This window comes from Tetrahymena thermophila, assembly GCF_000189635.1.
Source record: "Tetrahymena thermophila SB210 genomic scaffold scf_8254479, whole genome shotgun sequence".
Taxonomy (NCBI): Eukaryota; Ciliophora; class Oligohymenophorea; order Hymenostomatida; family Tetrahymenidae; genus Tetrahymena; species Tetrahymena thermophila.
The window spans coordinates 90187-113714 of NW_002476254.1; the positions used below are offsets into that span (position 1 = coordinate 90187).

A 23528-nucleotide genomic window follows, 5' to 3' on the forward strand; every position below is an offset into this window, starting at 1 on the left:
AAACCCTTAATTCTAAAAAATAAATTACAAAGCCATTAACAGCCATAACAAATTTAAAGGAGATTTATAAATTTTCATTATCTTTATCATCTTTGTTTTCTTTGTTTATTCGTAAGCCTTTTGATTAATTATTTCATATCACTTTTAAAAATACTGAGACTATCTACATTTTTGATTGGCTTTATCTTTTTTTAAATTATGTGTTTTAGATGAGTCAATTATTATTTTTAAACTGGCTTTCAAATTTAATATGTTCTTTTGATATCATGAATATATTTTTATTAGATCTTTGTTTGATTTTTTTAAAATCACTTTCAAAAAAAAATTAGAGCTTTTGTTGATTATCTCTATTTATTTTTTAATTGGTAAATATGTATAGGTTTTTCATGCCTATTTAAATGAAATTTGAATTTATATTTATTTAAAAAACATAAAGTAAAAACATTGATGAAATATTTGATTTCTATTACAAATTATAGATAATTATTTTTATTTTTGGTATTAATTTTTCAAATAGATTTTTTAACTTTAAATTCATATTAATAATAATTTATTTTCTATTTTGAAATTGGTAATAATTTACTTTTAAGATTAATTCTAATTTTAGAGATAAACTAGTTCTTTCTAAATCAATATTATTTACTTTTTTCAAAAAAATAATCAATCAAACTAACTAACTAAAACACAATAGAAATTATTCTAATTTCAAATAACGTTTATTATAAAGAATATATTTACATTTTAATAAAATAAAAGTTAATTCTCTTTAAAATTAATTTATAAATGGATACTTAATATGAATAAAATAATCCTAATTCTAGTGCAATATATAGTCGAATAAATAAGTGCTTGTTAAATTATAGGCATAAAACATGTACTACATGTGAAAGTGTTGTATTATATTATATTAAGTTAATTGATTAAAATAAAAGACTATGCTAATGCATTAAACGGAAAATTCTAAATGTAAGAAAAGCTTTTTTGATATTAAATGACATTTTTTCAATTTTGAGGATTATGGTTATTGTGAAGCATATCTATTTTTTAGTTAATTAAAAATTTGTTATTTCAAAAATTTTTAATGTAAAATGTTAATTTGATTAATGCATTATTTCTATGTTAAAAAAAATTTTAAACTTTTTTTATCATTAAAATAAGTTGAAAATGTTAATAAAAGAATTAGATTAATAAAATATTTTTACCTTTTATTTTTTAATCGAATTAAGTATCTTCTAAATCATTTATTTATATTGAAGGAAAGTATTTCTTAGGATCAAAATAACCCTTGGAAATCAGAAAATTTTAGCGTAATACAACTTCTCTTATTTTATTTTCATCATAATATAATATATCGTCGTAAAGATCAAATTCTGATGTTCCTTTATTTACTTTTAAGAATTCTTTCATAGTTTCATTATCAATCAAATTAGACTCTTAATTCTATGGTGTTGGTTTGTAGTTCATAATTTTATAAATTTAAGATAAAGCATTAGGATTGTTTCTATCTAATATTAATAATGTTAGTTGAAATTTCAAAATATGCTAATTTTATTTTTCAAATTAATCATAAACTTAGAAATAATGAGTTCTTACATTTGTCTAATAATCCAGAAAATTCTTCTAATGTTTACTATTATTGCTAAGTTGCTTTTTAAGGTACCTAAGTGTGTTGCATATTTTTATAACTATTTTCTTTTACTGAATTGTAATTTAATCAATTTTTATAAAAAAATAAGATGATTTTTATATTTAATCATAAATATAATTGAAATATTAGATTTTATGTCAAGAACTTCTATTTATCTTTCTGCTTTCATTTAAAAACTATTAAAAATAAATAATTACTACTTGAATTGAATTGCAAGACTCACCAAAATAATATTTTTATTTAATTTGATTCCATTAAAAATAGGAGGAATAATATTGGTAAATTCAATTTATTTTATTAATATTTCTAAAAATAATTTTGATTTATTTTTTAAGCTTAAAAATGGATTATTTTGTATTTTATTTAAAATTTTTGGTTAAGATTTTTAAAGAATATTATTATAAATTCAAAAATGTAGCTTCATTAATGATGTTGACTTATTGGTAAAGCAAAACTTTAGGTTTTATAAATCTTTTAGATATAAAATGAAAATATATTTCAAATTAATGAAATTTGAATGGATAAAAAATAAAAGGTTTATTAATTTGTTTGAATTTATTTAAACTTAGTAAGAACCTTGGTTTACTTTTTAATATCGCTTTGAAGAATATTTTGGAATAATTATGCATTTAAAATAATCAATAAATTTTTTATTATAATTTATAAATAAACGAAATAGTAAGTAGAAAAAAAATATTCTAAAAGTAGAACAAAACAATTTTGGATATAAATAAAATAAAGTAAGACAACTTTATCAAATTTTAGCAGATTAAGAAGCTTAATTTTGTTGTAATTTTCTAGCAGAGCAACAATTAGCACCTCTAGAGCACTTGCAGTTTCTACCTCTATCTGCAATTCTCTTTTAGATATCTTCGTATTTAACTATGTTATTCTTAATTTCAGTACCAGAAGGCATAACATTTTACTTCATGGCTTCGTTAACAACCATAGCAACAGGTCCTTTGTTCATTGCTGAAACAGCAACAACTCTGTCGTTCTTGATATACCAAGCAACAAATTCAAGCTTATCTAAGCTACCTTGAATATGTACTTCATCGTAGTTAGGAGCATAGCCAGTGTAGTGGAGAGATTTATTCCAGAAACGAGTCCAGAAGAAAGGAATTTCACCGCAAGGAGTTTTTTGACCAACCATGTTAAGTGCTGCAATGGAACCTTAATAGATAGAGCTATTAATGTGCTCAAATCTAGCACGTTAACCAGTGTAGTGGTAAGGATAGTTTGCAATATCACCAGCAGCAAATACATCGGGATGAGAAGTTTAGAGGAAAACATCAGTCTTGAGAGCTCCGTAATTGTCTTTTTCTAACTTTTCTCCAACAAATCTAGTGTTTGGGCTTACACCTGCTCCAATCAAAACCATATCGGCTTCTAAGGATGTTCCATCAGAGAGAACAACTCTTTTAGCAACTCCATTTTATGATTCAATTGATTTGATTCCAACTCCAAGATTGAATTTAATTCCATTGTCAGCATGAAGTTTTTTAATAGCAGCTCCTACTTCGCTACCTAAAACACGTTAATAAGGTACCTTGCTCTAATCAACAACAGTGATGTCGACTTTATCTTTTAAGAAATCTTTAACACTTGCAGCAGTTTCTAAACCAATGAATGAGGCACCAATAACTACTACTTTCTTAGAACTTTGGAAGTTGTTTTTAAGAGACTCAAGATCAGAAAATTCACGAAGAGTGAATACGTTTTTAGAATTAACTCCTTCAACAGGAATTCTATTAGGTGATCCACCAGTAGCTAATAATAGCTTATCGAAATGAATATGATCTTAATTTTTTGTTTAAACAAAATGACGTTCGGTGTCAATTTCAGTAACTTCTACTTCGTTAACAACTTCGATACCATATGATTCAAGGAATTCCTTGGAACGATATTGTAATTTGTTGATATCAGCGAAGAAAAGAGCCTTAGATAAAATAGTACGATCATAGGGGATGAATTTTTCTTTAGAGAGAATAGTAATCTATCCAGTGTAGCCACTTTGACGGAGAGTTTCAGCAGCACTAATACCAGCAGGACCACCACCAACAATAACAAACTTACGTTTATCATTAGGATCACGCTTTACCATGTCAAAAGGTTTAGGGACATTCAACTTGGCCTTTGGCACTTTGATGTGCAAGTTACCATCCTTTTCAACAATTTCGAAATTTTCTAATCCATTAACGACAGGACCGCCTTCAGCAGCACCATCCTTAACGCTAAAAGCAGCATTATGTAAAGGACAAACGACCTTATCGTAGAACATGACACCTTTACTCAAAGAGAAACCGAAATGAGGGCATTTATTAGATACACAGTAATATTTTCCATCAACCTTAGCAACGAGGACGCTGTCTTCTTCCTTAGGTCCTACTTGGACATCTATTTTTTAACCTTCTTAAAGATTAGCAGGAATAACCTTTTCATAATATTCATCAGAGTGATAAGATTATGAAGTGCTATAACCAGCTATACCGACGCCAATCAAACCTAACAAACCAATCTTCAAATTCATGTTTGATTTGGTAAAGAATTGACTGTAAGATTTCAAGCCAGAGAATCCAGCCATGGTGCTAAATTACTTGGTGTTTCTCAAAGTTAATTGAGTAGCTTTTGTGATTCCTCTTGCGAACATTTCTTTTATTACTGTGAATACGTTTCCTTTTATAATACTACTTTTTGATATCTTTTATTTGTTTTTTTTTTATTAATATTTTTTTAAGATATGTCCGATTCTTATTTATAAATAAAGATTTCTATTCATAAAATAAAAAAAAGTAATTTGTAAAAACTTGAATAAAATTTAGCTGCTAATAAGGAAATCTCCTTTGAATATTATTATATGTGAACATCAAAGATAAGGTACAGTTTTTCTAAAACCATCTAACTAATAAATTACCTTTCTCCTTTTTTAAATAATTTCACAAATTTTATATAAAATCCTCTCTGATATGAAATATTTGCATGAATTACATCTGAAATGTGTCTAAACGTATTAGCTGAAACCGAAAGATAGTATTATATATAATGCTTTTTTGATTGAGTTGATGACATATAGAGACACAATCTTTTGCAATTGATAGAAAAGAGGGACATTCCTAAATTTATGATATAAAAAATAATTTGTTTGTTTTTCTCTACTGATAGTATTTAATTTAAAGAATAATTATTTCTTCTCTTATTTTTCTAAATAGTAAAACACAGTTTTTTTGTTGTAAAATCTATTTAATCCTAATTTATAACCTTTTTCTTCAAAGCTAATTTATTGATAAATTAAAAAACCTAAATAGATTAACTAAGAAGTGCCTAATTATTATTTAAAAAATAATATTTTATATTTTTATTTGTTGATTTATTAATTTCATAAATAACATAATTTAAACAATAATTTTAAAGTATAGTAAATATATTAAAAAATAAGAGTAATTAGTAAATAGTATCAAAAAAATTATAGTAAGAATAATTCTAGAAAGTGTATCTTTCTTTCAAATTTCTTAATTAATTTAATATTTTTCCTAAAAATTACTTCCAGTCCTTAAGTTACTTTTATTTATAAAATTTAAAAATTATTTTATACTTATCTGTTCGTTCATAAAATTTTTTATTAATAACACAAAGAATATTTTATTTTTTTCTTTAGTTAAATTTAGAATAATTTTTCCTGATGCTGCTTTTTAAGTTTTTATTAAATAAAATATTACTTTTCAATTTAAGTATCATATAAAAATCTCAGTTCACTATTGGGTGAAAGAAATTTATATTGAGAGCATTTTATTTTTATATTTAATTATAATTTTAATATTTTATTATTTGTAAATTCATTTATAATTTTTTTAAATTAGGACTCACCTTTGATTCCTAATTAAATTTAATATTATGAATAAATAAATAAATGAATTAATTAATCAATGATTTATTTTTTGTGATATAAATAGGTTTTTAGAAATATTTAAAAAATCTTATCCATAAATAATTTGAATGATTTATTCATATTATTATTGAATAAGTTGGTAACTAAATAACTAACTATTTTCTCCAATCATTTTCTTAACTATTTATAAATAGGTATTTTTTTCCTTTCAATTAAATTAATTGAATAATTAAGGATATTTGGTATCTGACCTTAGAAAAATAAGTCTAAAACAAGATAAATTAATTAAAACAAGAAGAAAGAGCAAGAGATTTAGGAAATAAACAAAAACCAATTCATAACTGATGGAATAACTTTATAAGAAATAAGCAAGTTGAAATTTCATAATATATATTTAATCTAGTAATAAAAATTTTAAAAATTAATTAATAATCACAATAAATTATATTTAAATAACTTAAATAGGGTTTAAAAATATTTACGCTCCTTTTGAAAAGGAATTCTTCATTTTTAGATTATAAGATTAGCTTAAATTATGAATATTATCTGAAAATATAAAAGATATGAAATTACTCTTTAGAATTAGAAATTCTCTTTGATTTTAGCTTAAAAGTATAAGAAACACTATTCATTCAATATCATAAAAGAAATTATCATAATTCATTAAGTATTATAATATATTTTATGAAATATTTAATAATTTAAGCATAAAATTCCTTGTAAAGGGTTCTTTGATAGTTTGTCTTGTGAATAAATTTAAGTCTTTATAAACAAAAATAGATAAGCAATCAATGTATCAATCAATCAGTCAATCAATATAATAATTTGATTTAGAAAGCTTGAGGAAAATTGTTTAAAATTAACTTTGCCTTTGAATTATAATTTATATTCCTAACTTATAATTAAAGTGGGAATAATCTAAAAAAAATATGTTTATTAAAAATTTTTGTTTCATAGAAGCTTTTCTATTTTGAAAATTTTGTTGGTAGAGATTAAGGCGAGATCAAAAAAATAATTAACTAAATAGAAATTGAAAAACATTAATTAATAAATTCAAAACTTTGACGATATTGAAGAACAAAGAAATCTTATTCTTTCTTTAATTTGTCTCAATAAATATCAAAGTTTTAAACATAGAGGAAGAATAAAATTTCTATTTATTTCTAATAATATTTACCACTCCTGATTTCTTTTGCTAAGCTAATAAAATCTTCGATTCTAACTTTAAAAGTAAATTAAAATAATAACTTTCTTAGGAACTCAACATTAACATTTGAGGCATGCTTTGTATGATTAACAAATAATGATAAATCACTAAAAGTCTTTAAAATTTTGTATAATAAAAAATTCTTACTAATGAGATGAGCAAAGGTACCAAGCTCTCAATTCAATGCCATTAATATCAGGCTTACAATTTTACAATTAATTTAATAAGAATTAATTTTATTTGTATTTAATTTTATTAAATTAATTAATCCTTAATAAAAGATCAATTCATCTAATATCTAATTACCAGATTCTTTAATTGAAAAGAATTCTAAAGTAATTTTATCAATAAAATATCAGTAAATCAAAAGTTTAACTCTCTTAAAAAATGTGAAATAAATTAAAAAATTTATCAATTTAATACTAATCAATTTCCGAATTGTTGTGGCAATGAAAGTTTTAATCGAAAAAATTGATGTATCAAGTAAAACTAATAAGCAATTCTCCTAAAAATCCATTAAAAAGAAAGCTCTAATAAAATGCAATGCTTGCATTGAAAATAAGCTAGTTAGTCAATAAATCAAAAAGCAATGCAAATAATATAAATCTATTTATGAGTCTATTGATTAATTAATTAAAATGTGTAAAACAATAGCTAATTTATTACTTTTCTCAACAATCAAGCAAGCTGAAAAAGATCTATACTGCTTAAACATATGAAAGATTTTAATGATTAAAATACAACATCTGTTATCCATTTATTAGCAAATCTACTTAATGACTTCAAATAGTCCCTTTATTGTTATTTTGACATTTGCTTATCTTTAAATAAAGGAAATAGATAAAAAAGATTTTTATTTAACCCATCTATATCAAAATTTATTAATTTTTGGCAAGAGCAAATAAAAAAAACTTCTCGAAACTTAAATTATTCTTTTGAAATGACTTAGGATAGTTTTGATCAATACATATTAATAATAACTCTGATCATTTATTCTTAAAAAGGGTTATATATTTGATGTTGGATTTAATGGAATAAATCTATCTTAAAATAACTTAAACTGAATAATATTTTTCTGATTGTATTTTACAATTCTATTTGCATTTAGAAAGATGATTGTGAAACACGATTTTAAAAGTAATAATAATGAAGTAATTAAATAGATATTAAATTTTCTAATAATTATAGTTCGATTAAGTCAAGCTTAAAAATAAACTCATAAAGAAACAAATTATAAGTATGAATTGATTAATGTAAAAATTAATTCAACTCGATAGTTTGAAAATTAAGTAATGTGGCAATAACCTCTCTTAATTTGAACATGAAACTATAAGCATGAAGTCAATACTTATTTATTTGTTACCTACCTGTTGACAATGTATTCTCAATAAATATTAACATATTCAACATTATCCATTCTTACTTAAATTATTTTCTTGATTTTTAACTGTAAGTATTTCATTCCCTCGCTTTTTCCACTAACTCACTCACTAATCCAATTCAATCTAATCCAAGCAATCAATCAGCAATTCTATTTAAGTTTTTGCTTTAAAAGGGGACTCTCATCTAACTGCAAAAAGCCCTTCTAGAGAAAATATCTATTTTTATGTGATATAAACCCTCCTTCTCTACTTATTCTGAGTTAAGGTTTGATTCTGTGAGCTAAGAAGATAAGAAATGAGTTAAAAATTTTGTTAAACATACATTCATTTTACAGTCTATTTTGCTCTTATCTCTTCAAAATGCCTCTCTAATGAAACTATATAAAAAGAAGAAAAATAGTATCAAAAGGAAAAAATAAGAAACATAAAATGACTAAAAGCAAACAAAAAAAAACTAATAATGCGAAGAAAAATAAATAGCGTATAAAGATAATCAAATAAGACTTTTGTCAGCAAATTATCAGTCAAATAGTAAAATAAAGAAAAAAAATTATAAAATAATTAAATATCAAACAAAAAATTTAAGCTTAAGTAAGAAGAATTTTAGAAGTAAAAAAGTAAAAAAAAAAAACATCTTCTTAATTCAATATTAGTAATAATTTCTACTCAATTCAAAGAATTAGAATAGTCAACCATATTTGAAGTCGCAAGTATTTGACAATTCAAACCATTCAATAAGCAATCAAATTAAACCTTAATAACGCTAAATAAGCTCAGATTAATGTATAGTTAGATTTAAATGCAGGAAGAGTTGCCTCCATACGGCCAATCATATTAGTAGCAATAGTTTTATGAGATGATGGATTTTGAAACAAGCGATTCTAGCAAGATGAACGAAGACGAGTATCATCATTAGTTAAACCACAATTAAATGCCCTTCACCAGTAGTAATGACTTACAATATAAGTAAGAACTGATCTCGTTTAGACGAAGCGATTGTACAGAAAACTACTACGTCAAAGTTACTTGTGGTGAAACAGCGGAGCCCTCTGAATTATTGAAGCATTTCTAGATACTTAATGACCTAAAGAAGGCCAGCTAGTTTACTACATTAGCCCCTTCTAAATGTGCTAATTTTTCAAACAAGTCCAATTCTTTTTTCCTTTTATAGGCAGGTCCCTCTGCTGAGAATCCAGAGATAGTATTTGATTCTCTTAATAGCAAAATAGAGGCGATAAAATCTTTAATATTTTCTATATATTCAATACACGATAACGATATGATTCACACACAAATAGTGCCTTCAAACCTCCTCTTTTTTGAAAACAATTCTTAGTAGAGATTTTAGCTGCAATGCTTCCCTTTTCTTTAATACTGTCCTTGCTAGCAACCCAAGGAAGAGTAGAGATACATTTTTGGTCCAATACATACCTTTACAGCTCCTGAAATTCGCGGACTTGCAGATCGCAAAGCTACCAAAATTGCGGATCCCTTTAAAAGTGATATTTTCTCTCTAGGATGCATGATATTCTACATCCTAACAGGAGGAAAGGTCCCATTTATGTCCTCCGCTACTACATATGACTTTTAATATAAAAATGCATATGAATAACCAAGCAGGTACATTCAGGATGTCATTAAAACCGCTCTAAATTGCGTTAAAAATGATATTTGTTAATAATTCTCTCAATAAGCTGAAGAAGCCATAGAAGTATTCAAACAATTTATGAGCCTCATTGCACAATGTCTGTTACCAAATCCAAGCGAGAGACCCATAATAAATACAATCTTTCACCATGACTTCTTAAGCAGCTTTTGATAGTTAAAATACTATACATATTTGATTTCAAAGAAATTTATTCACCTTACTCCTTGTCTAATTAATAATAAAAAAGTATATCAAGATTCCTTACCCCTATGATTCTAAAAAAATATATCACACACAAATCAATAAATAATTAAATAAATGAATAACTAACTAAATAAATAAATACATAAACTCACTCACTCTTTCACTCACTCATTCGCTTATTCATTCACTATTTTATACACTGCTAACAATTCGCATAATTAAATAACTAAATAAATACACAACCAAAACAAAAATATTTATAATTCATTGTATATAGAAGATTTGCTGGATTCTATAAATAAAATCCAGAAATAATTTGCATTTAATAATTAATGACTGACTTCTTTTCTTCATTCTCCCTCCTTTCATTCATAAAATTCCTCAGTACTATTGTACATTACAATCAACACCCGTACCAAAAATAAACCCTCATAAATTTCTATTAGTTCATATGCTTAAAAAGTTGTATAATAAATAACTGATTTTAATGTATGTATTCTACTTTTACTTGTAAATCAATAATTCTTATGTTTGTTTATTTTGTATTTCTTTTCAAGTATTACCACTTTTAATTACTTTTAGTTATTAACAATCATATTAAATAATATATTTAATTTTTTTTTTTTCGTTTTTTTTTTTCATTATAAATAAATATAGATCTTTTTAAAGCAAATTTGATAATTAATTCTTTTTCTTCTTGTAAAAAGAGATAAAGGGTTTTCTTTGCTTTTTTTTGATTTTTCATGTTTTTTCTTCTTCTTTAACTCTCTTCTTTATTTAATAATAACCAAGTTTATTTATACATAATTAAAAGACAAGGTCTACTTTTTTTACTTTTAATTGTCTGATTCTATTTATATTTTAAATTGTTATTAGCCAAAAAATAGCAAAGAAAATAGCTTAGCAATAATCTAAAATCACTAAATTATCAAGAATCATTTTCTTTTTGTTTTCATTTAATTTATCAATCAATCAATCAATCAATAGCTTGGTCTACTTTATATTTATATATCTATCTATTGAAGTATTATTATTTGTTCATTTTCCCTATTAATCTGCAATCAATAATTTGATTTGTTTAAACAAAAACTCTTATTTTCAATTGAATACATATCATTTTTAGCGATAAATAATCAATCTTGATTTTGAACTTTTCACATTTTTATTTGCTTTTTTATTTTGACTATATTTTTTTTTTGATTTCTTTTACTTTTGATTTCATTTTCATAAGTTCTTGTTTCCTTCAAAATCAAAAACATTTCTATTTGATAATAAAAATTGTATACATAAAATTTATTAATTTTCATGTTCTAATCCTCTCTCTGTTTCGCATACTTTTTTTTCATTTATTTGTACAATTTTGATTTCAGATCACTTATCTTAATAATTTAAAGTTATGACTGAAAATCTAATTAATTATTTTTTTAGTCACCTTCATTTTTAAAATTCAATGCATTTTGATCAATTCTTACTCCAATTTTATTTTTCCTCCTTAAATTCAAAATAATAAGCTTCAACGATATTTACCATTTTAAAAATTAGAAACTCAGAAATATTTAAAGCTGTACTCAAAATTACATTATAATAATCCATAAATCTAAATTTATTAAAAACGTGACCCATAAATTAAATAGAAAAGTATTAGTATTTTGCTATTTTTAAAGTAAATATATCTTGAATGATCTAAACATGCTAAAAAAGTTAGAATTAATGCATATCATTTTTGTTAACAGGAGATAGAAATTTTTTAAAATTCACTTTTTGGAAATGATTTTTGTGTCTCTGTCAAAATTAATAATAATTGTTATTTTCAAACTTAAAAAAATAAATTTTTTCTAGTATGTATTTTATAAACTCCTTTCTTATATTATATCTTAATTGTATGTTCCTATATTTTTTTTAACTTTCTTACTTTAACAGCATAAAAAGAAAAGATATAAATAACTATGTTTTCCTTGTAATCTATATATAAAGATTTAAATTATTAAAGTAAATTTAAAAAATATTAGCTATAAAACTTACTGTTATGATAAATCAGAAAAAATTTGCAAAAACTTAATAATAAAAGCAATGAATTTTATTGACTTAGATAAATATTAAATTATTAAAAATAATTTTTACAAAATACTATGTGTAAAATTATTAATTGTTAAATTCTATCAAAATTTGAAATTAGTTTTTTACATCAATTTAAATTATCTTTAATTTTTATAATTTTATTTGTAAACACCTAAGTTCTAGTTAAAAAAAATACTATAAGCAAAAAAATACAATAGATATTTATAAAATTAAGATTGAAAATAAGATTTGAGTGAACAGAATCACATACATTGAAACAAGAGATAATTTATAAAAAAATAGAAAGAAGTATAAAAATGAATATTTTTACTTCATTATCTTAAAATTTATTAATTAATAAAAGCAAAAATATCTATCAATTTTTTTAAACAATTTTACTAACTAACTAATATAAATAAATTATATTTTAATATATACTTTTAGACGTCTATAGTACTCTAACTAAATTATTAATTATCAGCGTTCTAATATCAAAAACCAAATTTAAAAACATCTAGCTAATGTCTTTTAATTAATTTGAAAGCCTTTTGGTTTTTTTATTTTTTTTCGATTCTAATTATCTATTTGTAAATGTTATAACTATTGATTTGAAAAGTAAAGCTTCTAGTCTATTTTGAAGCAATATCTTTTCTGCGGGAAATTTATAAATTTTGAGGTGGCTTTTAAATAAATCTAAATTTAAATTTTTGAGCTTAACTTTTAATTAATTTTAACGAATAGTTTTACTAGATCCCAAATTTTACAAATAATCAAACCAACTCTCCTTTTAATTATTTAAATTTAAATCTGGTTTTTGCATTAGACAATAAACCACTTTATACCTTTAAATTTACAGATAAACACATATATTTAACTAAATAAAAATGGGAAAAAATCATAAAAATTAAAATAAAAATTAAAAAAATTAAAATATTTAATAAAAAAAAAAATTATTAAAAATGTTGGTAATTAATTATAAAAATAAAAATAATTTTAATAAAAAATAAATCAAAAAAGAGATTAACAATATTTAATTAAAGATTTTATTAAAAATTAATAAGGACTTTACTTACTTAAATGTTAATTGATTAGTAAAACAAGTATATAGTATAAAGTTTATATATATTTAAAAAGAATACAAAAATTAATCAATATTATTCATTTTAGATTTCTTAATAAATTTTATTGTACTTAATGGCTGTATAAATTTTGTTATTGTTGTTGTTACTAAGGAGCTTATGGAGGGGAAGAAAATAACCCACTAAAGCTTGCAGTAACTGGTTAGGTCATTTGAGCAGGACCAGAAAATCCTAAAGAATATCCTATAAAATAATGGCCATCAGAAAGCATTGATTAAGGTTTAGGTACATGCGAAGCTGCTACATTTAGAGGTACAGGTATAGAGGAGGGAAAGGCTCCAAAACTACCAGGAACAGAAGAGTAAGAAAATGAGCATTATTATTGCTAAATTTAACTTTAAGATATATGGATAGTTTCTTCAAATCTTTTTCCAAATACTGATCTAAATACTTCTTCCATTTTACATATTCCTCCACACTCAATTAAGTTATAAGTAATTTATTTTTCTTCTAGTTAGTTTTTAATCATTTCTGCAGTAATGCCACATGGACATCCATTTTTTTGCCAATTCTATTTTTGAAAAATGTTTGGTAAATAAGTATTTCAATAAGAATAAATAAATAAATTACTTAATCGGAAGAGTAACCTCCATATAAATTTCCATGAGGAGGAGCATCGCAAATATGGAAAATAAATCTTTTAGAAATTGTACCATCATGATCTTTTCTCCAATTAGTTTTATTAATTCCTTCATACAATCCATCCATAACAGCCTCAGGACCATCTCCACCTCCTTAAGCTTGTAGATTTCCTAAAATACCTTACATAGATTAAGAACCTTATAAATCATTGTGTTAGTAAACAAAAGATGATTCTTAAGGTGGGTGATCTCTATATTAGCACAATGCATATTTTATATCGAATTCTTACTTATTGAACATTTCAGCTATGTCTTTTACTGTATTTTTTGCTTCTTAGAAACACCATGACATGGATCCTTTTTAGTTAGTTACAATATGAAATTTAAAATTAAAATTAGATAATTAAATATATACCTGTAGTGTCAATAACAAATAGAATATCTACAAGATTATGATAATCTTCTCTATCAGAATCAGTTACTTCAAAATTTTTGAGTCTTTTTTGAGAAGCAGTTTCTTACTTTGAATTGCTCGAGGAATCAGTGCAATCAGTTTATTCTCTTTACTTAAATCCAATCTCCATTTTTTATATTTTATTTTTTTATTTAATTATTTACTTTTATATTATTTTAATTGATAATGAATATATGCTTGCATATTTAATGACTGATTAGTTTAAAGGAGACACAAAATAAATGTTTGATTTAATTGAGGGTGACAAATTTTATAATAAATTTTATTAAAATAAATCATAAAAGTTGTTGTAGAAGATATTTTATCTATAATTCAAAAAATTTTTCTGCAACTTTGTAATTTTAAATCATACAATAATTTGTTTTATTCAGCTAAATATTCTTCATTATGCTATTATACAATTTATGATAAGCATATATATATCTTAATATTGAAAAAGAACTTTTTTTGATAACAATATTTATTTAAAAATACATTCACTATTTTTTAATTTTTGTTTATTTTATTCATATAAATTTAATATTTTTAAAAATTTTAATAAAATATTTTGTTGATACCTAAAATCAATTTAAGTAAAGAATTTTTACATAAACTTTGATACATCTTTTAATATATACTAATTACAAGTAAAAATGCTTCTTAGTATTTTACTCAAATTTATATTAAATTATTATATAACAAAAATATTTAATCTCTTTCCTCTTAATTTTAAATTATTGAGTATGCAAGAATCACTAAGACTTATAATAAATTTATTCTTAGAATTTGTAATAAAATTTAGAATATTTTATATTTATTACTTCGTAATATGATGGTAGGTAAAACTAAACATCATCATTTAATATCTTTTCTAATTCATTAAATACTAATATTTTTATATATTTAATTATATATTCTATTTTTTCAAAATTAAACTATCAAAGAACGAATATGCCTACAGAGTTTTGAAATTTAAAAAAAACACTGATTAAAATATAAAATAAAAAACATAACAATAATTTTAATAAAATTTATTAAGTTTGATTTTTGATTAAAAAATATATTTTAAAAAATTAAAATTAATAAAATATTTAATTAATAATCAAATTCAAATTCTGATAATAAAATATAGCTTGCTAATAAGCAAATTTACTATTTTATTATAAACTATCTTTATATAAAAATAAATTATTATGATTAAAAATTCCCACTAATTTTTTCTATATTTAAAAATATTATTGATCTTTTTATCAGTAAAGAATGATCACAAATTGTAAATTACTTTACAAAATCAAATTTTTTAATTAAAGCTATTGAGAAAATATTTCTTTGTTAATTAATATTCTACATATAAGAAAAATAAATATAATGGAGATTTATTTTAAAAACTTAAAAGAAAAATAAATATCTTAAAATGTATTAAATAAGGTTTAATCCTTTTTGAAAAAAGTTATAGAGAAGTAAGTTTAGAAAGATTAGAAGCTTTAGAAAAGACAAAAGAATCATAATAGGAAAATTAATAAGAAATAAGTTTGCTCTGTTTAAGATAAAGGTTTAGATGTTTTAAACCCTAAATAAACCATACAAATATGTTCAGGATTATTTCTATCTGATGATGGAGTTATTAGATTTTGTTATAGTGTGAGCTAATTTTGTTTTGGGTACTCTTAAGATATAACTTAATTCATTTAGTTAAATAAAAATCTTGGAATAGTAGAAATAGTTGGTTCAATGCCTTCTAAAACTTAATTTCACTCTGTAGAAGAAGCTCTCAAGCATGTTTTTTAAATTCCATCTTAATATATTCACAATATTGCTGAAAAAATGGTTAAGTTTAAAAGCTATAATGAGACTATGAAAGAGTATCTAAAGGATATAACCTTGACATAGGAAATATTAGATGAAAAGGATTCATAATTTACTATTTTTAAAAATAGATGCATGGATGCTTTATAAGAAATTTAGAATAAATAACCTTATTTAATGTACCAATATGCTATTGGAAGATACAACTATTCTAATTAAGATTATGAATTTATTCACAGAGGGTTTTCGTTATCTTACTTATAGCTATTAGGAATAGATGTAAATAATTTTTCCTAAATATTTTTAAGAGGTTAAAGAGTTGATCTTACAGAGAGTGTAAATGATATTTTTGATCTATCTTACTAAGGATTAAACTCAATTATTAATTAAACTCAAAATGATTCCTATGAATGCAGAATTAAGACTTTTGATGGTTTTCCAATAAAAATTATTTAACATAAAAGAACCATTCAAATACCGAATTTTTCAACTTAATAAGTACCATGCTTAGATAACTTTACTTTTGGGTTTACTGAATTTGATGTAGATTTCAGTGACTTATAAAAGCTAATTGAATATAGATCAAATATATTACAAAATAAAAAGAAATTAAATCTCGACGATTATATCAACAAAGAACTTTCTTATCTTTTTGAAGATGTAGAATATTCTATCTTATCTCAGTAATTTTTAGAAAACTTCTACAAAGAAAATCTTGTTCAGATGATGAATGCATAATAGTTTATAAAAGAAAAATAGTGTAGCTACAGATACATAAAGCATTGATCCAAAAATAGAACAAATAATAAAAAAATTAATTAATTTAAAATAACTAATACAATGTTGAGTATAAAGTAATATTTAATGAAAAAAAAAGGAAGTCCAAATTAATATTTCAAAATTTAAATTAACTTTTGTGTATTATTTATTTATTTGTTGTAATTAAAATAAATACTTTAAATTTGTTAAATAAAATATAATTTAAGATACTCTCTACAAATTTTTGATAAAATTTTTTATTTCATTTTTTACATTTTTTTCTATTAGAAAAAAGTTTTTTTTTTCACTTTTTGAGAGATTTTAACTGTTTTTTTGTAAATTTTATTCATTTATCTTTAAAATAATTTTATTTCAAAGCACAAAATATTAAAGTAGTATCAAAAGATAATAACTTTTTATGCTTGATAGTATTAGATTAAATTTTATTATTGTTTTAAATATCAAATCTTTTTATAATTATTAATTTTAGCATATAATAATTTAATTTCATATGGATATAAAGTATAATTTTGAATTTTTATAAGAAGAAAAGAGATATTTTTTGTTTGATTATTTTAGGGGGTTTGGGTTTTTTAAACTAGTCAGAAGCACTCACACCCTCCAACCACTGGTGACTTCTCGTATAGACGATCGGTCAAACACAGCGGTGGATGATCATCGTGAAACGCAAAAATACCTACTCTCCGAAGAGAGTAAAATACTAATGGTTTCTGTATCCCATTTACGGATGAGAGTGTCCTTTTAATCATCCTAGTTTGAGTTGTTGTCTTCAAATGAAGAAACTTACAGTAAGTAATTACTATAAGAAAGATCCTGTATAAGTACAGTCTTAAAAAAGTTCCTAATTGGCAAAGCTAATTGCTTTATATACAAAATTAAAATTTAATTTTTTATGGTTTTGCAATAATTTATTATTATCTATTAAAAAAAATATATTTGTAATTGCTATTTGTGATAAGATAAATTTTTATCCAATCAAAAAAATAAAGGTAAATCTAAATTTATCTTTTTTTATTCCATATTTATAAATATTTACAAACCAAGGCTTGCTCATTAAGAAATTGTGAGCGGATTTAGGAAATTTATCAACTTATATACAATCTCAACCTTAAAAATGATGAATGAATTTTATTTTACTTTTTATTATTAAGTAGAAGAATTGAATAGCCTTAATAATAAATGAATATTTATAAATATAAAACAAATAAATTCGTAAATTTAAACATAGATTGTTATTCATGCATGAAATAGCCAATATAAATCAAAAGGTATTTAACTTTTATTGCAGTAAAAAAGTAAGAACCGATATAAATCTACATTGTGTGAGTTCTTTCAGTTGTTAATATGAACTGTTAAGCTTATAAATATTGTATGGTATAAGTGTATAAATGCATAACGAAAAGTTATAAAAATGAAAAGATATTTATATTTCTAAGCAAATAATGATTTAGTGAATGTGTATGTACAGATATAAAAATAAATCAGAAAAAGATAAAATTATTTTAATAAACTAGAATTTTTAAGTAATCAAAAATAAAAAAGCTAAGCATTTGGTTAAAGTAATATAAATATTTTTTAGACTTCAGTCTAATTTAGAAGATTTATTTTAAACTTTTTCTTTATTTAAACCAAATTTTTTTTTAAGGGTTTTCATTGCATACATAACACTTCTGTGATGGACATCTGATTTTTCCTAGAATTATGGATCAATATAACTCATATTATTTTTATCGTTTTGAATCTAAGATTCCCTTTTTGATCTTATATTATTTAAAATTAAGCTATTTTTATTCTCTGAATGATGGGTATAATTGGTAAAAGTAGGACTTTCTTAATTTTTATCTTAAGTATTTCCTATGTTTTTAGATGGGTTAATGTAATTATTTTTCATTTGTTTATTTGGATTTTATTTTAAAGTCATGTAACATGATTGCTAATCCTCAAAATCATAGTTGATAGATTTTCTTATGTTGATATCTTAATAATTTGATGTAATTGATTAATCGATAATACTTTTTTTATCAGGTGTTAAGTATCTATTTTTTGTACTTAAGAAACTTGATTATTCTTTTGGAGTTTTACTTTAGTTGTAATCCTTTTTGTAGTTTGTGGTATTATACAAGCTATTTTAATTTAAAAATTGATAATTTTTATTTAACTGCTTGGTTTCATAGCTATTTTCATAATTTATTGAATGAGCTACATGAGAATATTAATTTGTTTTAGTATTGGTATAACTTTGTTTATCTATTTATTTTACTTTTTAAGGTGTTAAAAACCGATTATTGAAATTATTTTAAGTTTTAGAAAATTGTTTTGGGGTTTTGCTTATGTTAGAATTTATTTATATTTCAGAACTAACAGATCTAGTATTTTTATTCACATTATTATTGCTAGTAGAAAGTTAGTTTTATTTACTCGAAGGAGTTTTGTTTGTAAAGTTAAGGTTAGTGTTTGCTGTTGATTATAAAAAACTGCTGTTATTTTTATGACTTTTTGATTAACTTTTGTTTCTTTAAAATGTTTTGTAAAGTATTCCATCTCCTTTAAAAAAATTTTTTAAAGAGTCATCAAGTTTATTTTATTAATTCTGCAATTAATTGATTAAGCTAACTCTTTTCTATTGTTAATTTGAGTTCCCATACATTGTTGATGAATATGTTTTTACTTCTTAATTTTAAGCCATTTAAGATAATGTGCTGTTTCTACTTCTTAAATTCCCATTATCTCTCATTTTGTTTTCATTAATTTCAACTTCAAGGAAGTAATTAGATTTATTACTATTTTAAGAATAAGGAATTTAACTTGTCCTTGATACTATAATGTCTTTGGCTACATTTACTTTACTTAAATTATGACTATTATCAATACTCACTTTATGCTATTATTCCTTACTCTCAATTATATCTTCAAGCTAATTTTTTTACTGCTATTATTACATTTGAGATAGACATGATCCTCTCTCTTATAGTGTTTTTAGGTTTTATTCGCTTCTCTACAAATTATCACGTATAATTTGACTATCTCTTAAGTCATCTATTTTTTAATCACTATCAGTCGCTTAACTGCCTTGATTATCCCCTATTAATTTATATATGTTATCCACACACTCAATTGTTAATCTACTATATTTATCAGCAAATATTTTATAATAATGAAGATCATCAATAAGTTGTTGCTTCTTCTTCTCTTTTTCTTTTTTTTCTTTTCTTTCTTAAATAATTTTTCCTTTTATCATGCTTAAAATTGAATTATTTGGTTTGGCCTAAATCGTAGGAGTTAATGAAATAAATTTATCTAATACATTCTCAGATTGTTAATTCTAACTCATATAACATGTATCTTAATTCACGCTTTATTGTAAGTCAACACTATATTACTTTAGTTCTTCTCTCTTAATAAAATTTTTCATATACTTTTCATCTTTTTTCATTTACCTTAATTGCTTTATTTTTTATTTTTTTTGTTGATCTTTTCTAAATATTTCGTAATTAGATTTTATGAATGGCTTGAAGAATTCTATTTTGGGAGCCTCTGCGAAACTAACTTCTTTAAATTTTTGCCTTATTGAAAACCCATCTGTGTTTGGCAAGTCTTCAACCAAGTAGCTGGGCATTTGGCTTTTTTTGATTCCATCGCCAGGCAAGCTAGACCACTCAAAGCCGTTAAAACCTTTAGGATAACCTAATTTATCAGCTAATAATAATTCCATTGACTTTAAAATTAATTTGTTCTATAAGAAATTAAAAAAACAAAGTTCTATTACTTTTGATTAGTTGATATTTGCTGATAAAAGATAAAATAAATTTGTTATAAAAAACATAAGTATATAATTTATTGAAGTTGCCACCATTCAACTTTGTTACTATATCCTATAATTATTGTATATATTTTAGTTAACTTCTTCAATTTTGTAAATGATTCACCACACAAAAATAAATTTTAAAATGCTATATTTTAATTAAATATTTTGGAAATTTATAATATTTTATTTATATAAAGTAAACACTAAATTAAATTTTATTTTAAGCATATTCACAAAAATAAATTTGAAATACAAAATAATAAATATTTTCATTTTTAGATAAGTATGGTTTTTTTTTTTTAAAGTTGTTTTGCTATCAATCAAAGATATACCTCGAAATAATAACTTTATTTGGAATTTTTTAACAATAGTGTTTCATTGATAATTTATTTTAAAGTAAAAGAGTATTATATATTTTTTATACAAATTGCCATTATTTGATTGAAAAAAAAGAAACTGAATTCATTTAAAATAATTTGAAATAAATTTTTACTAAAATTAAACAAGTTTATATAATTATTTTATTGAATATCATGATTCAATTTAAAGAAAACTGAATTAACTTTGCTTTTATTTATGAAAATATTTTTAATTGAAATACATTCAACATAAACTTTTATTGTTAAAAAATTATTAACAAGTTTATCATTTGGATTTTTTTTTAATAGATTTAGTTTTATTTCCAGCCTAATTATTTTTACCAGAAGCTTCTAACTATTAGTTATTTTGCATGTTCCTAAAGAATTCGCTTGATTTGGTAAATTCTACACTCTTTTATCTTTTATTTTCTACCAATTTCTTGGCATTTGCTTTGGCTTTTTGAGATTAGTTATACTCAAATTTAGTTTATCCCTTATATTATAAGTTTTTAATTAGGTTTTTCTTTTCCTTTTCTTTATTTCTCTATCTTTGAGCAGATTTCTTTTATCTTCTTTCTGTTTGCTTTTCTTCGTGTGTCATCTCTACCTTACTTTAGTGAGTAACTTGTTTCTTTTTATCAAATACTTCTTCAGGACGTTAAGTGTCTGCTTAAGAAACACTAATTGGTATTCTCTCTTCATGTTTTAAAGAGGGTACATTAGTAGTTATTTAAGCTTATTGCATAATAGGTTTAGGTGTAAAGCTCAAGTTAGATAATGCATCCAACTTGTAGCAAACTTCCTTAAAAAGATTATGTATTTCTAATTTAAGCTTATCTTCTTTATTGTTGGAAGGAAGTCCTAAGCTGTTCTTAAAATCTTGTTCATAAAGTTCTCCTAAACCTAACTTACTTTATTCTTTAGATATTTCTGCAAAACTATTAAAAGTTTCCTTGAAATTTTATTCTATGTTAATTTTTTATCTATCATCATATGCTTCATCTAGAATACGCTATTTAATAATAGCTTCTAAATTCTTATTATATTTTTCATCTATTTCTTAAGTAACTTTAATATTTTTTCTAAAATCAACTTCTTAGTCTAATAAACTATTAACAGGTCTATGCTTAGCATTAGCTTCACCCTTAAGAAGCCATACTTTTTCATCAATTAGTCTTTTTTCTAATCTATCAATTTCATCATCATTCCTTAACTTTTCCCTATTAAATAATTTTTAAAAATAACATGCAAATTGTGATAATTGAAACATAAATTTTACATATCCTCATCTTTTTTATTTTCTTAATTTATTTCATGCTCTCTTTCTAAATCAAAAATTTCATCTTCTGCATCATAATCCTATTCACGGAGTTTTTCATTTTCTTCATTATCACCCTCACCTTCTTCTTCTTCCATTTCATCATAATCGTCTTTTCCCTTAAATTTAAATCCGTTTTCGCCTTCTCCCATCATTGAATCGCCATCATCTAATTCATAATCACTTCCTAACTCTTCTTCAACTTCACTATCTCTCTCAATGTCTTCAGCATCTTACTTATCTAAGAAAGCTTCCATTTCTTTAAAATCTAACTACTCTTCATAGTCTTTTTCATCTTTTTCATCTTTTTCATCACCATTATCAAAGAAATCTTTTGCATCAATGTCTGCATCAATATCATCATCATCATCTTCTTCTTCATCATCTTCAGCATCTTCATCTTCATCTTCTACTTATTGATCCTTTTATTTTTTGAGTGATTTTTAATTTTTTTATTTTTATCCTTATTCCTATTCGCTTTCATCATCTTCATACTCTGATTCTAAATGAAGATTGCCATCATCTTCTTCATCGTCATCATCATCATCATTATCTGAGTCTTCTAATTATTTTTTTTATTTTTTCAAAGACTTTGATTTTGATTTTGATTTTTCAAGATCCATATCTATACTATCATCAATTTCATCATCAGATTACTAAGATTCTTTCTCTTCAGGAAGAGTATTAATGTATTTTTCGAATGCCTTATCAAGGGTATCTAAATGAATATTTATTTGTTCCCATATTTATTCTTCATTCATATTTTTAACTACGAGATTTTCATTTTTTATTTTAAATTTTTTACTTTGATTAATCAAATTATCATGCAATTATTTAATCATAGAAAGAGCTTATTTTGAGACCTTATCATCCTCATTTTCTACAATAATCTATGGTTAACTTATCAAATTCTTTGAAAAAGAATGTATTAAATCAAAATTAGCTGTACTCATTTTATTTTAATCTCTATAATTTTTTATTCTATTCCTAATAGTTGAGGAGTTAATTAATTAATAAATAGTGTTTAATCTCTAAATAATATGAATCGTTTAATATTATTGATGCTAATATCTCTACTTGTAATTTTAGTCTGATTTTAATTTATATATTGAGATACTGAGCAATATTCAATTTGCTATAAACGGATACATTCATATATTAAATATTATAAAATATATTCTTGAGAAAAAAATAAATTATAAATATTCCTAAATTAAAAGTTATTTCTCCTCTTTTTAGAGTAAAATCATTTT

The 23528-nt window shown here is 23.0% G+C and overlaps 10 protein-coding genes across 10 annotated transcripts; 3 read left to right on the forward strand and 7 right to left on the reverse strand. All coding sequences in view use genetic code 6, as the record gives it.

Moving 5' to 3' along the window:
- Nucleotides 1-1002: 1002 nt before the first annotated feature.
- On the reverse strand, nucleotides 1003-1675 carry TTHERM_00622700 (hypothetical protein; the record flags this gene model as incomplete). The annotated part of the gene is made up of 3 exons (XM_001022495.3): nucleotides 1003-1037; nucleotides 1203-1505; nucleotides 1594-1675. The coding sequence occupies 3 exons, from the start codon at nucleotides 1673-1675 to the stop codon at nucleotides 1003-1005; spliced, it is 420 nt and encodes a 139-aa protein (XP_001022495.1).
- A 727-nt stretch (nucleotides 1676-2402) lies between these two features.
- On the reverse strand, nucleotides 2403-4298 carry TTHERM_00622710 (pyridine nucleotide-disulfide oxidoreductase; the record flags this gene model as incomplete). Its single annotated transcript, XM_001022496.3, has 1 exon — nucleotides 2403-4298. The coding sequence occupies one exon, from the start codon at nucleotides 4296-4298 to the stop codon at nucleotides 2403-2405; it is 1896 nt and encodes a 631-aa protein (XP_001022496.1).
- Nucleotides 4299-7190: 2892 nt separating this feature from the next.
- Nucleotides 7191-7460, forward strand: TTHERM_00622720 (hypothetical protein; the record flags this gene model as incomplete). Its single annotated transcript, XM_001022497.1, has 1 exon — nucleotides 7191-7460. The coding sequence occupies one exon, from the start codon at nucleotides 7191-7193 to the stop codon at nucleotides 7458-7460; it is 270 nt and encodes an 89-aa protein (XP_001022497.1).
- Nucleotides 7461-8259: 799 nt separating this feature from the next.
- On the reverse strand, nucleotides 8260-8451 carry TTHERM_00622730 (hypothetical protein; the record flags this gene model as incomplete). The annotated part of the gene is made up of 1 exon (XM_001022498.1): nucleotides 8260-8451. The coding sequence occupies one exon, from the start codon at nucleotides 8449-8451 to the stop codon at nucleotides 8260-8262; it is 192 nt and encodes a 63-aa protein (XP_001022498.1).
- Nucleotides 8452-8904: 453 nt separating this feature from the next.
- Nucleotides 8905-9942, forward strand: TTHERM_00622740 (kinase domain protein; the record flags this gene model as incomplete). The annotated part of the gene is made up of 1 exon (XM_001022499.2): nucleotides 8905-9942. One exon carries the CDS (start codon nucleotides 8905-8907, stop codon nucleotides 9940-9942), a length of 1038 nt encoding a protein of 345 aa, XP_001022499.2.
- Nucleotides 9943-13191: 3249 nt separating this feature from the next.
- Nucleotides 13192-14388, reverse strand: TTHERM_00622760 (von willebrand factor type A domain protein; the record flags this gene model as incomplete). Its single annotated transcript, XM_001022501.2, has 3 exons — nucleotides 14169-14388; nucleotides 13743-14110; nucleotides 13192-13683 (listed from the first exon to the last, which is right to left on the reverse strand). Exons 1-3 carry the CDS (start codon nucleotides 14335-14337, stop codon nucleotides 13192-13194), a joined length of 1029 nt encoding a protein of 342 aa, XP_001022501.2. The 5' UTR covers nucleotides 14338-14388.
- A 1187-nt stretch (nucleotides 14389-15575) lies between these two features.
- Nucleotides 15576-16799, forward strand: TTHERM_00622770 (hypothetical protein; the record flags this gene model as incomplete). The annotated part of the gene is made up of 1 exon (XM_001022502.2): nucleotides 15576-16799. One exon carries the CDS (start codon nucleotides 15576-15578, stop codon nucleotides 16797-16799), a length of 1224 nt encoding a protein of 407 aa, XP_001022502.2.
- A 575-nt stretch (nucleotides 16800-17374) lies between these two features.
- TTHERM_000622779 (hypothetical protein) lies at nucleotides 17375-17542 on the reverse strand (the record flags this gene model as incomplete). The annotated part of the gene is made up of 1 exon (XM_012799311.1): nucleotides 17375-17542. One exon carries the CDS (start codon nucleotides 17540-17542, stop codon nucleotides 17375-17377), a length of 168 nt encoding a protein of 55 aa, XP_012654765.1.
- Nucleotides 17543-18375: 833 nt separating this feature from the next.
- TTHERM_00622780 (hypothetical protein) lies at nucleotides 18376-20505 on the reverse strand (the record flags this gene model as incomplete). The annotated part of the gene is made up of 1 exon (XM_001022503.1): nucleotides 18376-20505. The coding sequence occupies one exon, from the start codon at nucleotides 20503-20505 to the stop codon at nucleotides 18376-18378; it is 2130 nt and encodes a 709-aa protein (XP_001022503.1).
- Nucleotides 20506-21243: 738 nt separating this feature from the next.
- On the reverse strand, nucleotides 21244-23228 carry TTHERM_00622790 (Mpp10 protein; the record flags this gene model as incomplete). The annotated part of the gene is made up of 2 exons (XM_001022504.3): nucleotides 21244-22177; nucleotides 22237-23228. 2 exons carry the CDS (start codon nucleotides 23226-23228, stop codon nucleotides 21244-21246), a joined length of 1926 nt encoding a protein of 641 aa, XP_001022504.1.
- Nucleotides 23229-23528: the final 300 nt, after the last annotated feature.